General features: G+C 42.1%; 1 protein-coding gene across 6 annotated transcripts in view; it reads right to left on the bottom strand.

Moving 5' to 3' along the window:
* The window catches only part of reps2 (RALBP1 associated Eps domain containing 2), a 213,418-nt gene that overhangs the window by 32,565 nt on the left and 162,046 nt on the right, over positions 1 to 18,807 (bottom strand). For 5 of the 6 annotated variants that reach the window (XR_015758764.1, XM_087992410.1, XM_087992406.1 and 2 more), the window contains 4 exons: positions 10,161 to 10,206; positions 8,179 to 8,315; positions 4,603 to 4,664; positions 3,348 to 3,452 (listed from right to left, as the gene is read on the bottom strand). Coding sequence is in view for 5 of the 6 variants with exons in the window: in XM_087992410.1 (XP_087848536.1) it covers positions 3,348 to 3,452; positions 4,603 to 4,664; positions 8,179 to 8,315; positions 10,161 to 10,206 (350 nt within the window). In the remaining variant the exon portion in view is untranslated. The remainder of the gene's footprint in view (positions 1 to 3,347; positions 3,453 to 4,602; positions 4,665 to 8,178; positions 8,316 to 10,160; positions 10,207 to 18,807) is intronic. The other variant, XM_087992409.1, reaches the window with a different exon arrangement.

The following is an 18,807-nucleotide window of genomic DNA, read 5'->3' as shown; positions in this document are numbered from 1 at the left end:
TCAAATTGGCAACCAGTAACTAGTGGGGTGCCACAGGGATCGGTGCTAGGACCCCAGCTGTTCACAATATACATTAATGATTTGGGAGAGGGAACAAAATGTAACATCTCAAAGTTTGTAGATGATACCAAGTTGGATGGGAGGGTGAACTGTGACAAGGATGCAGAGATCCTTCAGCATGATGTGGACAGGTTGGGTGAGTGGGCAATGCAATGGCAGATGCAGTATAATTTGGATAGATGCAAGGTTATTCACTTTGGAAGCAAAAACAAGGTGGCCAATTACCAACTGAATGGCAATAGATTGGGAGGGGTGTGTGCAGTGTGACCTGGGTGTTTTCGCTGGGGTTCAGACATGTGAGGGGGTATCTCAGAGATTTATAAAATTCCAACAGCACTAGACAAGATAGATGCAAGGCGGATACTCCTGATGGCGGGTGTGTCTAGAACCAGGACTCATAATCTGAGGATTGGGGGTGGACCATTTAGGGCAGAGATAAGGAGACATTTCTTTACCCCAAGAGCAGTTAACCTGTGGAATTTCATTACCACAGGAAGTCATTGATGTCAAAACATTGAATGTATTCAAGAGATAGCTAGATATTGCATTTGAGGTAGATGGGATCACTGCAGGACTTCAATGATTGGTGCTAATCTATCTGATACGGCAAAGACAATGACATTGTTGTTATTAATCTCCTGTGCTGTTGACATTGCTCAGCATCATTAAGCTAGCCATTCCAGCAATGGCAGCTAATCAAGCCCATCCCCCAACCAGCTGAGGTGACCATAAAGGTCCTACCTTCTCAACCTTACCTGAGGGGTGGGGGGCCCTCAGGTTAAAGCACCACCAGTCGTCTCTCCAATGTGAGAACAGCCCCAGGGTCCTCTGGGACTATAGCGACTTTACTGGTTATCTCTTACAGGAGACCACGTATGTAGGTGGACTACACATTGATTTAAATGACCCCTGAGACCCCAGTAGTCTTGGCAAAACAGAACTCCAACTGATTATGTCCAGAAAACCATCAAACTCACTATCATGTACACCTATATTTTGCACAATGTAAACAAACTGAAACCTTTCATCCTATGTCTTTCTCTTATCCTGTTTACAGGAATCTATCTAAACTCTGTTCTCAAGACTGATACTAGTGTGCAGGGTAGAAAAGGTTCTGCTCCAGTCATTTCTGCTGACATGAAATCATACAGTGTGCAAGGTTCATGCCTGCTAAAATGTACCATACAGAGGTGCCTTGAAAGGAGTTGTCTTACTCCTGCTGTTAAGTCCAGTGGAGTGAGAGGGGGAGGGTGGAGAGCTAGAGTGAGAGAATGACAAAGAATTAGGTTTGACTAATGCCCTAACATCTGGAATCGTCAGCTGAGGCCTCCTAGTCTTAGACCCTGACATGAAGAGTTGGGCAAAGTTTAAGAAAACAGCAAATGTTCGTGGATTTGCAATCCATATGCAACTGTGGGCAAGGGTGGCTTAATAGTTTAGTCAATAACCAACTCATCAGGAAGGTGCTTGGTTTGGTGTAGAGCTTGTTCTGATTGGCTGATCATCGACCTGGACAGGGGTATGGAGACTATAACTAGAATTAGGACAAGATTAGTGAGGCAAGACTGACCACAGGTACCCGACTGTGGATAGCAGGAGGAGGATCAAGCCCAGCTCTGATTAAACCTTCCTCAGTCACCAGGATTTGTAGCACCCACCATCTAACTTCACACATAAACGGAACCTTCAGTGAGGAGTCCAAAGCTTCCCTGTCTCATGGCTGAGGGCCTTCAGAAGATGCAAAGGGACCAGAAAAAAAATAGTAATGAGCAGGTCAGAACCGCACAGGACCACGTCTAAACCGATCTTTCTTTAAAGCTCAGTCAGAAGTGGCATTCACATCAAACACGAACTGATATTGCACATTAAAACTGGTTGATTTACTAAAGTCAGATTTAACCAGAAGTTGGGTCTGAGATGGACAAAAAAAATTGAGTGAACGAAAATGATATCTACTTCAGTAACTTCAACCAAAATGCTTTCACTATGTTGTGTGATAACAGCATGAAAGTTGAGTGTGTGTGGGAGAGGGAGTGAGAGAGAGAGAGAGAGAGAGAGAGAGAGAGAGAGAGAGAGAGAGAGAGAGAGAGAAAAACTCACCATTGAATCTTGAACTGTCTCTCAATAACTCTGAATATGATGTTGAAAGACAGGGAGCTAAGCGGTGACTAGAAGAGTCTGTAATGGGGTTGGAGATACAGTCATCTCCACGCTGCTGTCACATGTCTCTAATGAGCTGAGTTCACAGTGCCATGGGAAGGGAAAGATTTCGAAGAGGAAATATAAAATGATCAAGTCCGCCGATTTTTCACGTCAACACGATAATAAAACTCCTAAATCTTTTGTAGATTCAGTCTGAATGAGAATAATTTCATTCAAAGCTTGTACAATTGAGATGTTAGTAACTTCTGAAACCCCATTTGCACACTGCTGGAGTAGTTATGTTAAAGCACTAGGTTCACATGCAAAATGAGTAATTTAAGTCAACCTGAAGGCAATAAAACTTGCAAAGGCATTACAGTCAGTAGTCATAGGTTGTCTCTAGACTGTCATTAGAGTTACTGATCTTCGGCCTGAAGAGGAAAGTTTCATTTCTATACAACCACTCACATCATTGGGGTGCTCCAAAGCACCCTTCACAGCCACTTCTGGATTACAGACACTGCTCGATCATAGGAACGTTTTTTTTTTAACAAAGGTGGTGGTGGGTAGACTCTTCTCTGGTAAAGGTTATCAGGCTGAATGGGAATGTAGCATCAACAGATCGTATTGAATAGTGAAATAGGCTTGAAGAGCTGAATGGCCTTCTTCTCCTCCTGTTTTCTATATTCATATATAAAACATTTTATAAGATTCACATGAATTAGCCTCATAGACAGCAGAGAGAGAAATTACCATAGTTTGTTTAGTGATGTAAACCAAGCCATAATCTTTGGCTAGAACAGGTAGGACAACTCACTCTTCTTTCTAACATATACTGTGGATCTTCAACATCTATTAACATACTGGATGGGCCCTTGATTTAACGTTTCGCCTAAAAGACAGAATATCTCTGATGGTCTATTCACTGGGCTCAAGTCTCCAGCTTAAGGTCTTCTGATTCAGAGGAGATAACACTAAACAAAGTAAAGACTTCAGCTTTTGTTCAGTCTTCTTTCTGGCCTATCCTGCAGTTACACATCTTCCTATCCCCACAAACCCCTCCACCTCCCCAGCACCCCCACCATAGTAACACGATAGATAGAATTTATCTGAAAAACAGGAATGATTCATTAGATTGTTCTTACCTGCTCACTAAACTTGCTGAAATCTGCAAAATTTGGCTGTTGAACTTTCTCCAGCTGTTCAGCAATAACATTACTGGTCTCGGCTTTGTTAGGGAAGGGAGCAATCTGTAAAACACGACAGGAAAATGTTCTAACTGCAATCAAGAGTCTTCCAGGGCTAGAGATTTTATCTCTGCAAATTTTCTCCCTGTCCTCCTTCTGAAGTCAGTAATATTAGCACTGGGTTGTAAATCTCAGTGCCTATTTATACTTAAGACCTCAATTAATTCTAGCAGGTAATTTGAGGTTGGCTGTCACAGTTAAGTATAATGTTGTCAGACAACTTGTGACAGCCTATTCCACAGCAGAAATGGAAATAGCTATCTACGGATTGGGAAAAACCTAAGAAAACAGTAGGCATGAGAGTCAAGGTAAAGTTATTCTGAATTTTAAATGATTCTGTGCCTAATTCCCTATGCACTTATTCTGGCATCAACTTATCTTGGAGTGAATTGAGACATAATGATAATCTCACCTCAGCTTTGCTACAAAAATAAATATTGCGTGAGTTTGTACACTTTCTCTCTGAGCATAGCCTCTTGATCTCTTTGACTACTCAAGAGGATGACAGTTAGTCTGCTTGGGGCCTGACGGCCAGGGATGTGCAGAAACAATCCCAGGACATCCATCCTGATGTTCTCTCCCTAACATGAGGATTTTGACAGCTGTGAATTCACCACCTCCCTGAAGCAGCAAATCAGGCAAAGTCACGGGACAACAGTACGTGGTGATGCTCCGAGTGCTCCCGGGATCACTGCATCACAGAGGCAGCAATATAAGCAATGAATCCAAACACTGTACACAGTCAGCTTTACTCTTTGGGTCCTTTACCATGCTATCCTTTCCTGTGATGCTTCATTCTCTGTTTTTAAAAACAAAGATGTAAACTATGAAATAGTGCCAGGGCACATTCGCAGCTCTTTAAAACAGCTTGTCTTTGCTTGGCTAAACTGTGACATCTGCTTTTGTATCCTGAAAAACGCACTGTGCAAACATCACACGGCCTACACAGCTCTTCCTCTGGGGCTGCTGAACAAATACATCCCTTTCCATTCCAGTCAGAGGTAGCAAGAACTCGCTTTGCAATTCTAATTCTAATCACCATATTTTCACTTTAATTATTCTGGATTACTCTTTGCAAAAACGTACTCCCTCATCTAACAAAAGATTTGACACATGGACTACTCTGGTGGTTGCAGTGCATGCTGCGTCTTACCTTGACTGTTGGAGGTCGTGGTGGGACTGCAGGAGGTGGCTGTGACAAACCAGACTTCACTGCTAATACAAAATAAAAAAAATATTAAATACTAGTTAATGAATTGTGCAATAAATTTCTAATATTGAGAGTACAAAAGGGCAATCTGACACTTCCATTAACTGAAGGTTAAGCATCTATGGCAATTATGTCACTGACAATAATGCATCCACCACTAGCAGCATTATTAATGCACTTTCAATTATGATAGTTTACAATGACTTGTATTTACATGGCACCTGTAATTGTATTATCCTAAGAGCATAATCAGTCAAAGAGTGACACGAAAACAAGAAATAAAGACATTAAGGCAAGGTGATTGAAAACCTTAATTGAGGTAATGAGTTGAAAGCAGATTGTGAAAGGAAAGAGATTTGGAGAGGGAAGAAGGTAACTGTGGTTTGGCAGGAATTTGTAAGTTTGGGAGCTAGTCCCAACATGTCTAAGCATAGGGAGAAGAATATCAGCATCACAGAAGAGGTCAGAGAAAAGTAGCATTCTCAGAGGACTGTAAGCCTGGAGAAGGATACCAGGTTAAGGAATTTAAGGTACAACTTGGCGATATGATATTACATGTACTTCATCCATTTTATTTGCAACCTTGACTGGGAAATACAACTTGGCTTTTTTTTAAAACATGTATTTTTCAAGTAATTGTGGTCATTGTGGGGGCTAGATTGTTAACATCAGAAAAATCAATTTACTGAGGCAACAACTTGTAGGAAGTATCAACTTGAATGAGGTGAAGTGGTAGGTGTATTTACGATATCAGACATCAATGGTAATTACTATTAAAATGTGAAAGCACTTTATAAGGGGCGAGTGATTGCTTAATAGAGCATATGGTAACAATGTTGCCATGATTATAACTTCAGATTCCTCTTCCCTATGTTTTTTCAAAATGCCAATTATATTGTTTTAGAAAAAAGCATTCATCAACATCAAAGGAGAAATGAAAATGACACATCAACAAAAATATGGCTGAGGATATTGGATATGATAATTTTGGGAAAAACAATTACCCAGGTGATAGAAATCAAAAGACTCCGATATGATTCCTGGTCTGTATCAAGTTAACAGGGCAGTTCAGGAACGGTATTTAAAGGGGCCTTTAGCTGAAAAGCTTTTTTAAAAATATTTGCCCAAATTGTGAGCAGCAAAAAAAAAAATTCTGCATTTCAAAACCAACCTCTTGGCAAATTGTCAAGTGTCTCTGGTAGATGCCTGATTTCCTATATATAATCAAGAAAATATGTGTTGAATTTTCATATCAAGAGTAAAAAAAGACCTAAATCTGAATTTTTTAAAAAATGTTTCGCTTCAGTATAAATTGGCAGTAAAGCCAATCTTCAAAACAAACTTCAATTTAAGATATGAAGAATCAAGACAACTTTTTGACTATTGATTCTTGTGGTATTGTGTTTTTCTAAATAATGTAGCTTTTCATCGACATTAGAAACAATAGTGGACACAACCATAAAACCTGTTCTTCAAAAACCAGAAGGCATTATTTATAAACATGCCATAGATCATTGTTGTTATAACCACTCGAATAGGCTTAGTTAGAGTATGATTGTTTTCATAAAAAAAACATAATTTGAAGCCATATAAAATGCAGCATAATAACCATTTATTCCTGTAATAAAAACACAGGTTTATGTTCCTTGACTTAATTTTCTGAAGAGCCTTTCTTTTTCAGGTTAATGCGATCCTACTTGAAAAGGTTGGCATCTGCAAATAACACATCAAAGTATGTGGTTTAGATTAGATTAGATTAGATTCCCTACAGTGTGCAAACAGGCCCTTCGGCCCAACCAGACCACACCGACCCTCCGAAGGGTAATCCGCCCAGACCCATCTCCCTCTGACTAATGCATCTAACACTATGGGCAATTTAGCATGGCCAATTCACCTAACCTGCACATCTCTGGACTGTGGGAGGAAACCGGAGCACCCAGTGAAAACCCACACAGACACAGGGAGAATGTGCAAACTCCAGACAGACAGTTGCCCAAGGCTGGAATCGAACCTGGGACCCTGGTGCTGTGAGGCAGCAGTATTAACCACTGAATCTTGGTTGTAGGGCCACAGATTGTTGATCCCCTCATGTAGCAGAAGAGGAGAGCAAGGATCTTTGTTCCTGGTTACCAAGCGATTACCAATCAGGTAGCCTGTCCACCCTTGTGGCTAAGCTTACAATTGACTGGCCTCTTGAACACTTATGACATAGTGCTAGAGTCCCTACCTCTAAACAGGAAGCCTGGGTTTAAGTCCCACCTGCTCCAGAGAGGGGGAAAAACATCTTAACAGTGTGATTAGAAAATATGCTGACTGGGCCTGAGAGTGGTGGTACACGATTGCTACTCATAGAATTGAATAGTAAACTAACAAGGTATTGCAGCCGAGCAAGGTAGAGTACTTTCAGCAAGAAAGAAGAAAAATCTAGACAGAAGTAGTAGAGTGCAGTCTCCCAGGAAATTCAAAAAGCAGTTTAGCCAACTCTGGGTTAAATGCTATGACCATGGCTGGAAGAGAGTGTATTGTTGGCCTAGTCCCAATACAGTTCAATCAGGAACTCATTATGCAGGTTGCATCACGAAATTTCTTGTATCAGGGGGCCGAAGGAATAAAACCTCTTATTCTCCCAAAGAACATTTAAGGTATTGAATTACTGTTGGAACACATTTCAAGGCCACAGTGGGTGTCTTGTACAAAATTATACACTGGATTGTAAATGTTAATCATCAATCCCAATCTATTTTCCTTCTAACATCCAGATACTTGAGCTCCCAGAAATGTCCTAATGAAGGTCAATTGAGAATGAGAACTCAATCCAATCTTTCCTCTCTAACCGAGTGGTTTAAGTGGCCAATAGTCACGCTTTGGTCATTTCCCTACCTGAGAGCAGCATCACAGCTGGGACCAGGAACTTCTGCTTTGGGCTAATCCATTTCAGCACAATGTGGCAGATTGATTTGCACAACACATACCTTGTGCTTGGAATTCCTCAATCCCCTTGCACTAGTTCAGGCAAGGTTTGGAAATATTAGTGCGACCTAGCAGAATTCGGGCTAAAGTGGGAGCAAAACCAATGTGATCTAGTTCATCTACACAATGAAGACCGACCCTACTCATCTAACCATCTGTTGAGCTATAGGTACAACCTTCTATGGACGTTATACTGTAAGACGACAAAATATAATTGAAAACTACGCGATGGAAGACAGACATTTTTGCAAGGCTTTAAAGATTTCCAAGATTTTCAACATGCAATATGTTTGTGTTGGGCATTTAAACATAATTCTGGGTACAAACCACAAAATTCTAATATGCATGACGATTTGTTATAACATGCAGCATAAAAAGGTTAAAGGTGCATTTGGGTAAAACTATATGAAAAATGTAGTAAAATCTCCTTTTGTCTCATACAAAGAGTTAGGAGCTATTCTTTTTGCTTGAAGCAAACATGTGGACAAAGAGCTACAGGAACTTCCACAACATAGTTCACTCATCACATACAATAGAAGGATGACTTACCTTGGTTACCTTGCTGGAAAAGTTTATTGAGGTCTAGAGAAGATGCTCTGGAGTGAGTCTTTGGAAGTCTTGGTGGCGGAGTGGGAGGTACTTCTGCTTTCTTAATAGCATCTTCAGCAGAGGTACTGGAGTATGACCTGTTAGAGAGAAAGGTGTGCATTTGAATAGTGCCAGCATTGTAAGAGATTTGTACATTGAGTGGCCAAGTTACGACTCAGCTGGCAAGAGAAACAAATAGGTTGATCATTAGAGTCAAAGAGATGTATAGCACGGAAACAGGCCCTTCGGTCCAACTTGTCCATGCCGACCAGATATCCTAAACTAATCTAGTCCCATTTACCAGCACTTGGCCCATATTCCTCTAAACCCTTCCTATTCATATACCCATCTAGGTGCATTTTAAATGTTGTTATTCTACCAGCCTCCACCACATCCTCTGGCAGCTCATTCCACACACGTACCACCTCTGTGTGAAGAAGTTGCCTATTAGGTCCCTTTTAAATCTTTCCCCTCTCACCCTAACCCTATGCCCTCCAGTTCTGGACTCCCCCACTGCAGGAAAAAGTCCTTATCTATTCATCCTATCCACGGCCCTCATGATTTTATAAACCTCTGTAAAGTCACCCCTCAGCCTCCGATGCTCCAGGGAAAATAGCCCCAACCTATTCAGCCTCTCCCTAAAGCTCAAACTCTCCAACCCTGGCAACATCCTCGTAAATCTTTTCTGAGCTTTATCTGACTGCTGTGTGTTGAATCTCACCCTAGATAAACTGGCTGCCGTGTTCCACACATTACAATAGTAACTACTTGACAAGTAGTTCGTGAGCTGAAAAGCATTTTGAGACATGGCGATGCTGTGACAGTTTTGACTGAAGCACAATACTTTCTTTATTCGTGTACACAAAGGATCTGGTACGGCATGATGCAACGACTACATTTCAACATGCAAAGCTAAATCGGACAAATTTGTCAGTCGGTTAGGATTTGATTTCCGAAGTGGAACTCCAGTAGGTTATGCAGCTATGGCATACTATTCATAACATTTTATGGGGTAGAAGTTTTTCTTGGGCCATTATATAACAGGCAAAACTGTACTTGCTGTTTGTTACACACTGGTAATGTGTGATACTTCGATCTATTGATTTCAACAGAATGGAACATAACATGAGGCATATACTGCTGCGGCACGGTGGCACAGTGGTTAGCACTGCTGCCTCACAGCGCCAGAGACCCGGGTTCAATTCCCGCCTCAGGCGACTGACTGTGTGGAGTTTGCACATTCTCCCCGTATCTGCGTGGGTTTCCTCCGGGTGCTACGGTTTCCTACCACAGTCCAAAGATGTGCAGGTCAGGTGAATTGGCCATGCTAAATTGCCCGTAGTGTTAGGTAAGGGTAGATGTAGGAGTATGGGTGGGTTGCGCTTCGGCGGGGCGGTGTGGACTTGTTGGGCCGAAGGGCCTGTTTCCACACTGTAAGTAATCTAATACTAGAAGTCCAAAGTGATCCCATTTACTTTGCACAACAGCCAACATTGATTTTTATTCCTTTATAGTTAAAATCAGATTAAATGTGCAGTAAAAGCAGATGACTTAGACTGACAGCAGTTTAGACAAGTTTTAATGAAGACCCCCCACCCCAAAAAAAAATCAATCAACAGGAATTGATATTGGTGCAGTCAGAAACTACCCATTGTGTATGGCATTTGTCTGATAAGCAAGTCTCATTCCAAGCACCACTTTACACAGCTAGCTTTTCAACTAATTTGCAGAGCTCACATAACTAGTTTATTACATTTGTTCAGCTTCCACTGGGACCCAGCTGTGGTTGATTAATGTGTTGGAGATAGCAGTAAATCAGATAGATGATAACCTGAATGCATGGAGTATTTCAGTACATCATACACCACATTGCGCATATAAAATGCTCTATTATTTTAATAAACATTAGATATTTAAGCAGCTATTTAGGGCACGTAAATTACCTGGGTCTTGTTTTCCTTTTCTGGCTGCAATCCAGTTCCTTACAACCTTTGAAAACAGGATGTCACACATTAAGCACAAGCCTCTTGAATAGAAGTACTTTATGAAAAAAAATAACATTTTTGAATAATTATAATTGAGGCTGGAATCATGCACTTTATAAAGATATGTGTACTCAGGAAGAAAGATCCAGATTTTCCCCTTTGGGCACTGCTATGATTGCCCAATTGTAAGCTGTTCTTTCTACTGGCAAGGTTTTACAACACAGTCTGTTAGTAGAATTGGATTAGTAGTAAAAAGAATTGAAAAGCAAAACTATCCCCGAACTCTGATATTATTATTATTATATTATTTCCTGAATCAACACTGATAATGAGGACTGTTTATATTATCTGGTGTATAAAAACACTGCCATTATAATGGATAGTTTGGATGCTTGTGATGCAATGTCCATGTCCCTATCTCTGGGTCAGAAGATACCTCTCATTCTTTGGAACCCAAGAGAACACAGGCTCAGTTTCCTCAATCTCTCCTCATAAACTAATCCCACTTCCCAGGGATTAGTCTGGTGAACTCTGCTGCAACCCCTCTCCTGCAAATATACCCCGCCTTCGAGAAGGAGACCAAAACTGAACACAGCACTCCAGGTCTGATCCCCAGCAAGGCTGGACACAATTGCAACAAGACATCTTTACTCCTGTACTCAAAATCTCCTTGTGATACATACCATCTGCCTTCCTAATTGCTGGCTGTACTTATAGCTAGCTTTTAGTAACTCACAAGCAAATGCCCCCTGGCTTTTGGATTCCAACATTTCCCAACCACCTCTCACCTGGTTGATTAATGTGTTAGGGATAGCAGTAAGTCATAGAAATGATCAGCTAAATACATGGAGCACTTCAGTACATCATACAGCAAACTGTGCATATAAAATTACTCTCTCCCGTATTATTTTACCTATCAAAGCGAATAAATTCATACTTAATTACATTATATTCATCTGCCGTGTTCTTACCCACTCACATAACCTAATGTTATATTGTATTCTCCTCACAACTCAGATGCCTTCCTAGTTATAGGTCAAAAGATTTGGAAAATACTATATTTGGTCCCCACATCGAAATAACTTATAAAGACTGTGAATAGTTGTGGCCCTAGCACTGATACTTGTGGTACCAGTGGTCCAGCCCGCCATATTGAGAAGGACCCGTTTATTTCTACTCTATTTACTAAGTTTCAATCCATGCAGTATAATATCAGCCATCATTAAATGGCAGGGCGGACTTGATGGGTCGAATGGCCTAATTCTGCAGGATTTCCTCTTTGCTCAGCAACAGCAGTTGAGGCCATGACACCAGATCATGGCAGCCTGGTCTGAAGTTGCTTCATGGGTCAATGCAGTCTCAGCTGTCTGGGCGAACACACAATGATGTTGGAAGATCAATGACCTAATCCACTCAACCCCCATTAAAGGGTCACCATCGTCTTTCTGGTATTGCACAACCATTTTCTCTGCTACTGTTCCCACCTCCTGCCAAGGCTCAGGCTGCAACATTCTCACAAAAGATGAGGTGATGTAGCAAAAGACCATAAGAGACAGCGCAGAGGCCATGCAAGGTCAGTGGTGTGGGAGGCTGAGGAAAGATGCTGCAGGCAATAGTCAGAGCGGTGTCCAGTGTCAGAGAGAGAATAAATGCAGGGTAGTGGAGCTAAGGGTGTAACTCTTGCCCCGGCAGAGCGAAGATGATCATTGATCTTTTAATGGCATTGCTGTCTCCACACCATACAGATGACACTGACCTGGCGCAGATCTAGCTGACAGGCTCTGGTGGCATGGATTCCTTTGGGATCCACTGGGTAGAGGACCATCCTGTCCATCAGGACAGCCAGGTTCCTGGCAGTGAATTATAGCAACCTTCTCCGACATCGTTTGGGCATGTTCTACATGCTTAACAGGTATCTGCCCAAAGACTGGCATCCTTGCATCCACATTATCTTTAAAACATTGCGGTGCATCTGGAGAAGCATTGGCATCCCGAACATATCAAGGTGGATGGATTGCACCAAAATCGGAAGGGGACTAATATACTGGCAGGGAGATTTGCTAGAGCTGCTCAGGAGGATTTAAACTAGTAAGCTGGGGGAGTGGTGGGGTACCCAGGGAGATAGTGAGGAAAGAGATCAATCTGAGACTGGTACAGTTGAGAACAGAAGTGAGTCAAACAGTCAGGGCAGGCACGGACAAGGTAGGACTAATAAATTAAACTGCATTTATTTCAATGCAAGGGGCCTAACAGGGAAGGCAGATGAACTCAGGGCATGGTTAGGAACATGGGACTGCGATATCATAGCAATTACATAAACATGGCTCAGGGATGGCAGGACTGGCAGCTTAATGTTCCAGGATACAAATGCTACAGGAAGGTTAGAAAGGGAGGCAAGAGAGGAGGGGGGTGGCATTTTTGATAAGGGATAGCATTACAGCTGTACTGAGGGAGGATATTCCTGGAAATACATCCAGGGAAGTTATTTGGTTAGAACTGAGAAATACCAAAGGGATGATCACCTTATTGGGATTATATGAAAGACCCCCTAATAGTCAGAGGGAAATTGAGAAACAAACTTGTAAGGAGATCTCAGCTATCTGTAAGAACAATGGGGTGGTTATGGTAGGGGATTTTAACTTTCCATAGACTGGGACTGCCAAAGTGTTAAGGGTTTAGATGGAGAGGAATTTGTTAAGTGTGTACAGGACAATTTTCTGATTCAGTATGTGGGTGTACCTACTAGAGAAGGTACAAAACTGCGAGGAGCAGTAAAATCATTCTGGATTAGTGGTGCTGGAAGAGCACAGCAGTTCAGACAGCATCTGAGGAGCAGTAAAATCTTCTGGATTAGTGGTGTTGGTCAGATGCTGCCTGAACTGCTGTGCTTTTCCAGCACCACTAATCCAGAATCTGGTTTCCAGCATCTGCAGTCATTGTTTTTACCAAGGTGAAAAACTTGACCTACTCTTGGGAAATAAGGCAGGGCAGGTGACTGAGGTGTCAGTGGGGGAACACTTTGGGGCCAGCAACCATAATTCTATTAGATTTAAAATAATGATGGAAAAGGATAGACCAGATCTAAAAGTTGAAATTCTAAATTGGAGAAAGGCCAATTTTGACGGTATTAGGCAAGAACTTTCGAAAGCTGATTGGGGGCAGATGTTCCCAGGTAAAGGGATGGCTGGAAAATGGGAAGCCTTCAGAAATGAGATAATGAGAATCCAGAGAAAGTATATTCCTGTTAGGGTGAAAGGAAAGGCTGGTAGGTATAGGGAAAGCTGGATGACTAAAGAAATTGAGGGTTTGGTCAAGAAAAAGAAGGAAGCATATGTCAGGTATAGACAGGACAGATCGAATGAATCCTTAGAAGAGTATAAAGGAAGTAGGAGTATACTTAAGAGGGAAATCAGGAGGGCAAAAAGGGGACATGAGATAGCTTTGGCAAATAGAATTAAGGAGAAACCCAAAGTTTTTGACAAATACATTAAGGACAAAAGGGTAACTAGGGAGAGAATAGGGCCCCTCAAAATTCAGCAAGACGGCCCTTGTGTGGAGCTGCAGAAAATGGGGGAGATACTAAATGAATATTTTGCATCTATATTTACTGTGGAAAAGGATATGGAAGATATAGACTGTAGGGAAATAGATGGTGACACCTTGCAAAATGTCCAGATTACAGAGGAGGAAGTGCTGGATGTCTTGAAACGCATAAAAGTGGATAAATCCCCAGGACCTGATCAGGTGTACCTGATAACTCTGTGGGAAGCTAGAGAAGTGATTGCTGGACCTCTTGCTGAGATATTTGTATCATCGATAGTCACAGGTGAGGTGCCTGAAGACTGGAGGTTGGCTAACTTGGTGCCACTGTTTAAGAAAGGTGGTAAGGACAAGCCAGGGAACTATAGACCAGTGACCCTGACCTCGGTGGTGGGCAAGTTGTTGGAGGGAATCCTGTGGGACAGGATGTACATGTATTTGGAAAGGCAAGAACTGATTAGGATAGTCAACATGATTTTGTGCGTGGGAAATCATGTCTCACAAACTTGATTGAGCTTTTTGAAGAAGTAACAAAGAGGATTGATGAGGGCAGAGCAGTAGATGTGATCTATATGGGCTTCAGTAAGGCATTCAACAAGGTTCCCCATGGGAGACTGGTTAGCAAGGTTAGATCTCAGGGAATACAGGGGGAACTAGCCATTTGATACAGAACTGGCTCAAAGGTAGAAGACAGAGGGTGGTGGTGGAAGGTTGTTTTTCAGACTGGAGGCCTGTGACCAGTGGAGTGCCATAAGGATCGGTGCTGGGTCCTCTACTTTTTGTTATTTACATAAATGATTTGGATGCGAGCATAAGAGGTACAGTTAGTAAGTTTGCAGATGACACCAAAATTGGAGGTGTAGTGGACAGCGAAGAAGGTTAACTCAGATTATAACAGGATCTGGACCAGATGGGCCAATGGGCTGAGAAGTGGCAGATGGAGTTTAATTCAGATAAATGTGAGGTGCTGCATTTTGGGAAAGCAAATCTTAGCAGGACTTATACACTTAATGGTAAGTTCCGAGGAAGTGTTGCTGAACAAAGAGACCTTGGAGTGCAGGTTCATTGTTCCTTGAAAGTGGAGTCGCAGGTAGATCGGATAGTGAAGAAGGCGTTTGGTATGCTTTCCTTTATTAGTCAGAGTATTGAGTACAGGAGTTGGGAGATCATGTTGCGGCTGTACAGGACATTGGTTAGGCCACTGTTGGAATATTGTGTGCAATTCTGGTCTCCTTCCTATTGGAAAGATGTTGTGAAACTTGAAAGGGTTCAGAAAAGATTTACAAGAATGTTGCTAGGGTTGGAGGATTTGAGATATGGGGAGAGGCTGAAAGGCTGGGGCTCTTTTCCCTAAAGCATCAGAGGCTGAGGGGTGACCTTATAGAGGTTTACAGAATTATGAGGGGCATGGATAGGGTAAATGGGCAAAGTCTTTTCCCTGGGGTCAGGGAATCCAGAACTAGAGGGCATAGTTTTAGGGTGAGAGGGGAAAGACATAAAAAGAGAGGTATGGGGCAACTTTTTCACACAGATGGTGGTACGTGTATGGAATGAGCTGCCAGTGGAAGTGGTGGAGGCTGGTACAATTGCAACATTTAAGAGGCATTTGGATGGGTATATGAATAAGAAGGGTTTGGAGGGATATGGGCCGGGTGCTGGCAGGCAAGTCTAGATTGTGTTGGGATATCCAGTCGGCATGGACAGGTTGGACCGAAGGGTCTGTTTCCATGCTGTACATCTCTATGACTCTGTGCCCTCTTGAATGCCTCAACTGAACCTGACTACACCACATTTTCAGGCAGTACATTCCTGATCGTAACTATTCACTAAGAGAGAAAGTTTTCATTTTCCATACATCACTTTTGTTTTGTGCAAACTACATGATATCTACACCTTTGCGTTCTTAATACTTTTACAAGTAGGAACGATTTCTCCCTTTCAGTGTGCTGCCCCTACCATGGAGCAGACATTCTAAAATGAAAGGGCTACCTTAAAATGTATTTGAGGACAAATTATTTCTGAGGGTCAGGGAGCTTTGGAGTGCTCTTCCCCCAGGGAACAATGGAGGCAAAGTTAGTTAATAATTTTAAGATAAAGGTCGGCAAATATTTGACTGACATGAAGACGGGGGAGGAGGAGGTCGGAAACTTGAGTTGAGATTATGACAGTGTAGGCTTGACGGGGTCAAATAGCCTACTCCTGTTCCTAAATTTGCACGTTCGTTCAGCCACCAGTTGCAAGTTGGATCCTGTTCAGAGTTCACTGGCCTCTCTACCAGGAGATGATCTCACCAGTTTGGTGAAAACAATAAAGATCATCAGTTAACTTTAGAGATGAGGTTCTGGACCACTTTCTGCATATTAAGAACCTCGTCTTATTCAAAGTAGACAGTAAACACAAAATTCATCATTGCCTCCAGTGTGTACCAGCTCAGTCTTGGACAGCCTGGGATCTCCTGAAAGCATCTACGGAGAGATCAAACATCCCAACTGACTCATGGGGTGTCCCTGAATTGTGACAAACAAAACAGACAGACAATATTAACTTGGAAACTACAAACCACCCATCTATCTCACTCTTCAAGCACTGACTGAGAAACCCTAACTCTAGATTCCCAAGGGAACCTCTCGCTCCTTTAAAGTAGTCTCACTTAATGTCACAATTTTAAAGAGCATCTGAGACCCTAAGTGACGAATTAACAAATAATGACATTCACTTATATTGTGACAACCAGATTTTGTTGGAATACTTTACCGAGGTCTAAAATTTATATATGTTTGGTTTGACTCATGCTTTTGTACTTAGTACCTGTGTTTATGAAACCCAGGATCCCATGGGCACTGCTAGCCAATATACAGGTTGTTTTGCTATAACGGGCGTTTCTAACACAAATTCGCCACAATTGTGATTGATGAACTGGGGACACTGTTTCTAAAGCGTGAACTTTTAAAACATGCGTTGACTGTAATGCAATTACATCGCCAATGCTTTAAGTGCTGTTTCTAAAGCATGATTTTTCTCTTACACGGGATTGCTCAAGAATGCAACCATTGCATTACACAAGAAATAGCTGCATGTCCAAGTCAAGGTGCTGTGTGACAGAAGAGAAGTTGAAGAGGACTGTATTCTCATGCCCCTCATGTCCTTGTTATTCCAGGTGGTGGGGTCCGTGGTTTTCACACATAGTGCTGAAACAACTTTGATGAACCACGACAAAACCTCCTGCAGACAGCACAGTGGCATGGCTGACTAAACTAGTGGACAAGATCGTGATAAGTGGACTCCTTTAACTTGGACAGTTTGCAGCTTCTTGATTAATGAAATTGAGGACATTCCATCATAGTTCAGATCTTTGTCTCGAAGGTACTGGAGAGGTTTTTGAGTGATGGGAGGTGACTTGCCCACTGCTGGAGTACTCCGCCTCTAACCTCTTCCAGCAACCTCAGCATTTACATGGATGGACCAACTCATCGTTCAACTTTTGATGCTCACTCCAGTTTGCCATTGTTTAGAGAATTCTGTCACATACATAAAAAGCAAATTCCTCCTATAATCTTTAACATAAGGGTATTTGGGAGCATTTCTGGTGGTTGGGTTTGTTGATAGCAGTGAGCTACCAAGCTACAAGGCTCAAACATTGTCCTGGTTTTGGTTTATAGTCTATGCTGTTCATTGTCAACATGCCTCAAGGTGCAAGGATTAGGAAGAGGAAGAACAGAAGTTCACACCTCCTCCTACTTACTAATGTACCACCTTGAATAAAACGTGGACATTGAGAGAATGACAGAATTGGGACTGGTGCACTGACTGTTAGCTCAGCTATTTGGTGATGCACAGTGATGCCAACAGTGTGGGTTCAATTCCCATATCAGCTGAGGTTACCACAAAAGGACTCTCCTTTTCAATCTTTCCCTTCGCCTGAGATGTGGTGACCCTCAGGTTACACCAGCACCTGTCATCTCCTCCCAGTGAGGCAGAAGGCCTATGGCCCAGTAGGACTATAGTGACTTTACCTTTACATTTATAGTTGAATGATGGCATCTCCTTTGCAAAAGAAGGGAGCAAATTAGTCAGAAGGGGAGTTGGGGAAAAAGCCTAAGCATTTGGGCAACATTTAAAATACATTATGCGTGTAAATTCAAAGACATCTCATTTGGAACCTTTTGGTGACATGGTTCCAATAAATCAGAATGACATAGTGGCTCAGTAGTTAATGTCACAATTTTAAAGAGCATCTGAGACCCTAAGTGATGAATTAACAAATAATGACATTCACTTATATTGTGACAACCAGATTTCATTGGAATACTTTACCGAGGTCTAAAATTTATATATGTTTGGTATGACTCATGCCTCTCAGTGCTAAGGACTCAGGGTTGATTCCACCCTCATGTCTGTTTGGTTTCCCTCAGAGTGCTCCGGTTTCCTCCCATTGTCTAAAGGTGTGCAGGTTAGGTGGAATGGGCAGGCTAAATTGGATGCTGCCTGACCTGCTGCGCTTTTCCAGCAACACATTTTCAGCTCTGATCTCCAGCATCTGCAGTTCTCACTTTCTCCCAGGCTAAATTGTTCATAGTGTCTAGGGATATGGAAGTTAGATGGATTAGCCATGGAAAATGCAAGGTTACAGTAATGGGGTAGGTCTGGATGGAATGCTCTTTGGAGGGTCAGTGTGGACTCTGGGCCGAATCTCCTGCTTCCACACTGTAGAGATTCTATGAATTCATTTGAACATGTAGTCAAAAATGTAGCCAGTCTCCCCCAGGGTGGATTAATTCATATCATGTCAATTTTAGTTAAGTGATAACTTAACGCGTTCAGTTGACGAATGTAGAATAGTTTTATCTGTTAACAGACACTGGACACTCGCATGTTATTCCCTTCGCAGCAGTGGCTGGTTTACCCTGAGGTAAAGTTCTGAAGCCGCCAGTTACCCTCGAATGCCCTGCCCATGAATGTTACAAGTGAATTGTGACAATCCTATTCAACCATCATCGCTTGACAATCAAACCTGAACCACTAGCTTGCTACACCTACCTTCAACCAGAGACAAAGTAAATATGGA

This window comes from Chiloscyllium plagiosum, unplaced genomic scaffold, assembly GCF_037043375.1.
Source record: "Chiloscyllium plagiosum isolate Xiang-an unplaced genomic scaffold, Cpla_swu_hap1 HiC_scaffold_12, whole genome shotgun sequence".
NCBI classification, from domain to species: Eukaryota; Metazoa; Chordata; class Chondrichthyes; order Orectolobiformes; family Hemiscylliidae; genus Chiloscyllium; species Chiloscyllium plagiosum.
The sequence above is the reverse complement of the archived record's forward strand: the minus strand, read 5'-3'. Positions and strand labels throughout refer to the sequence as shown.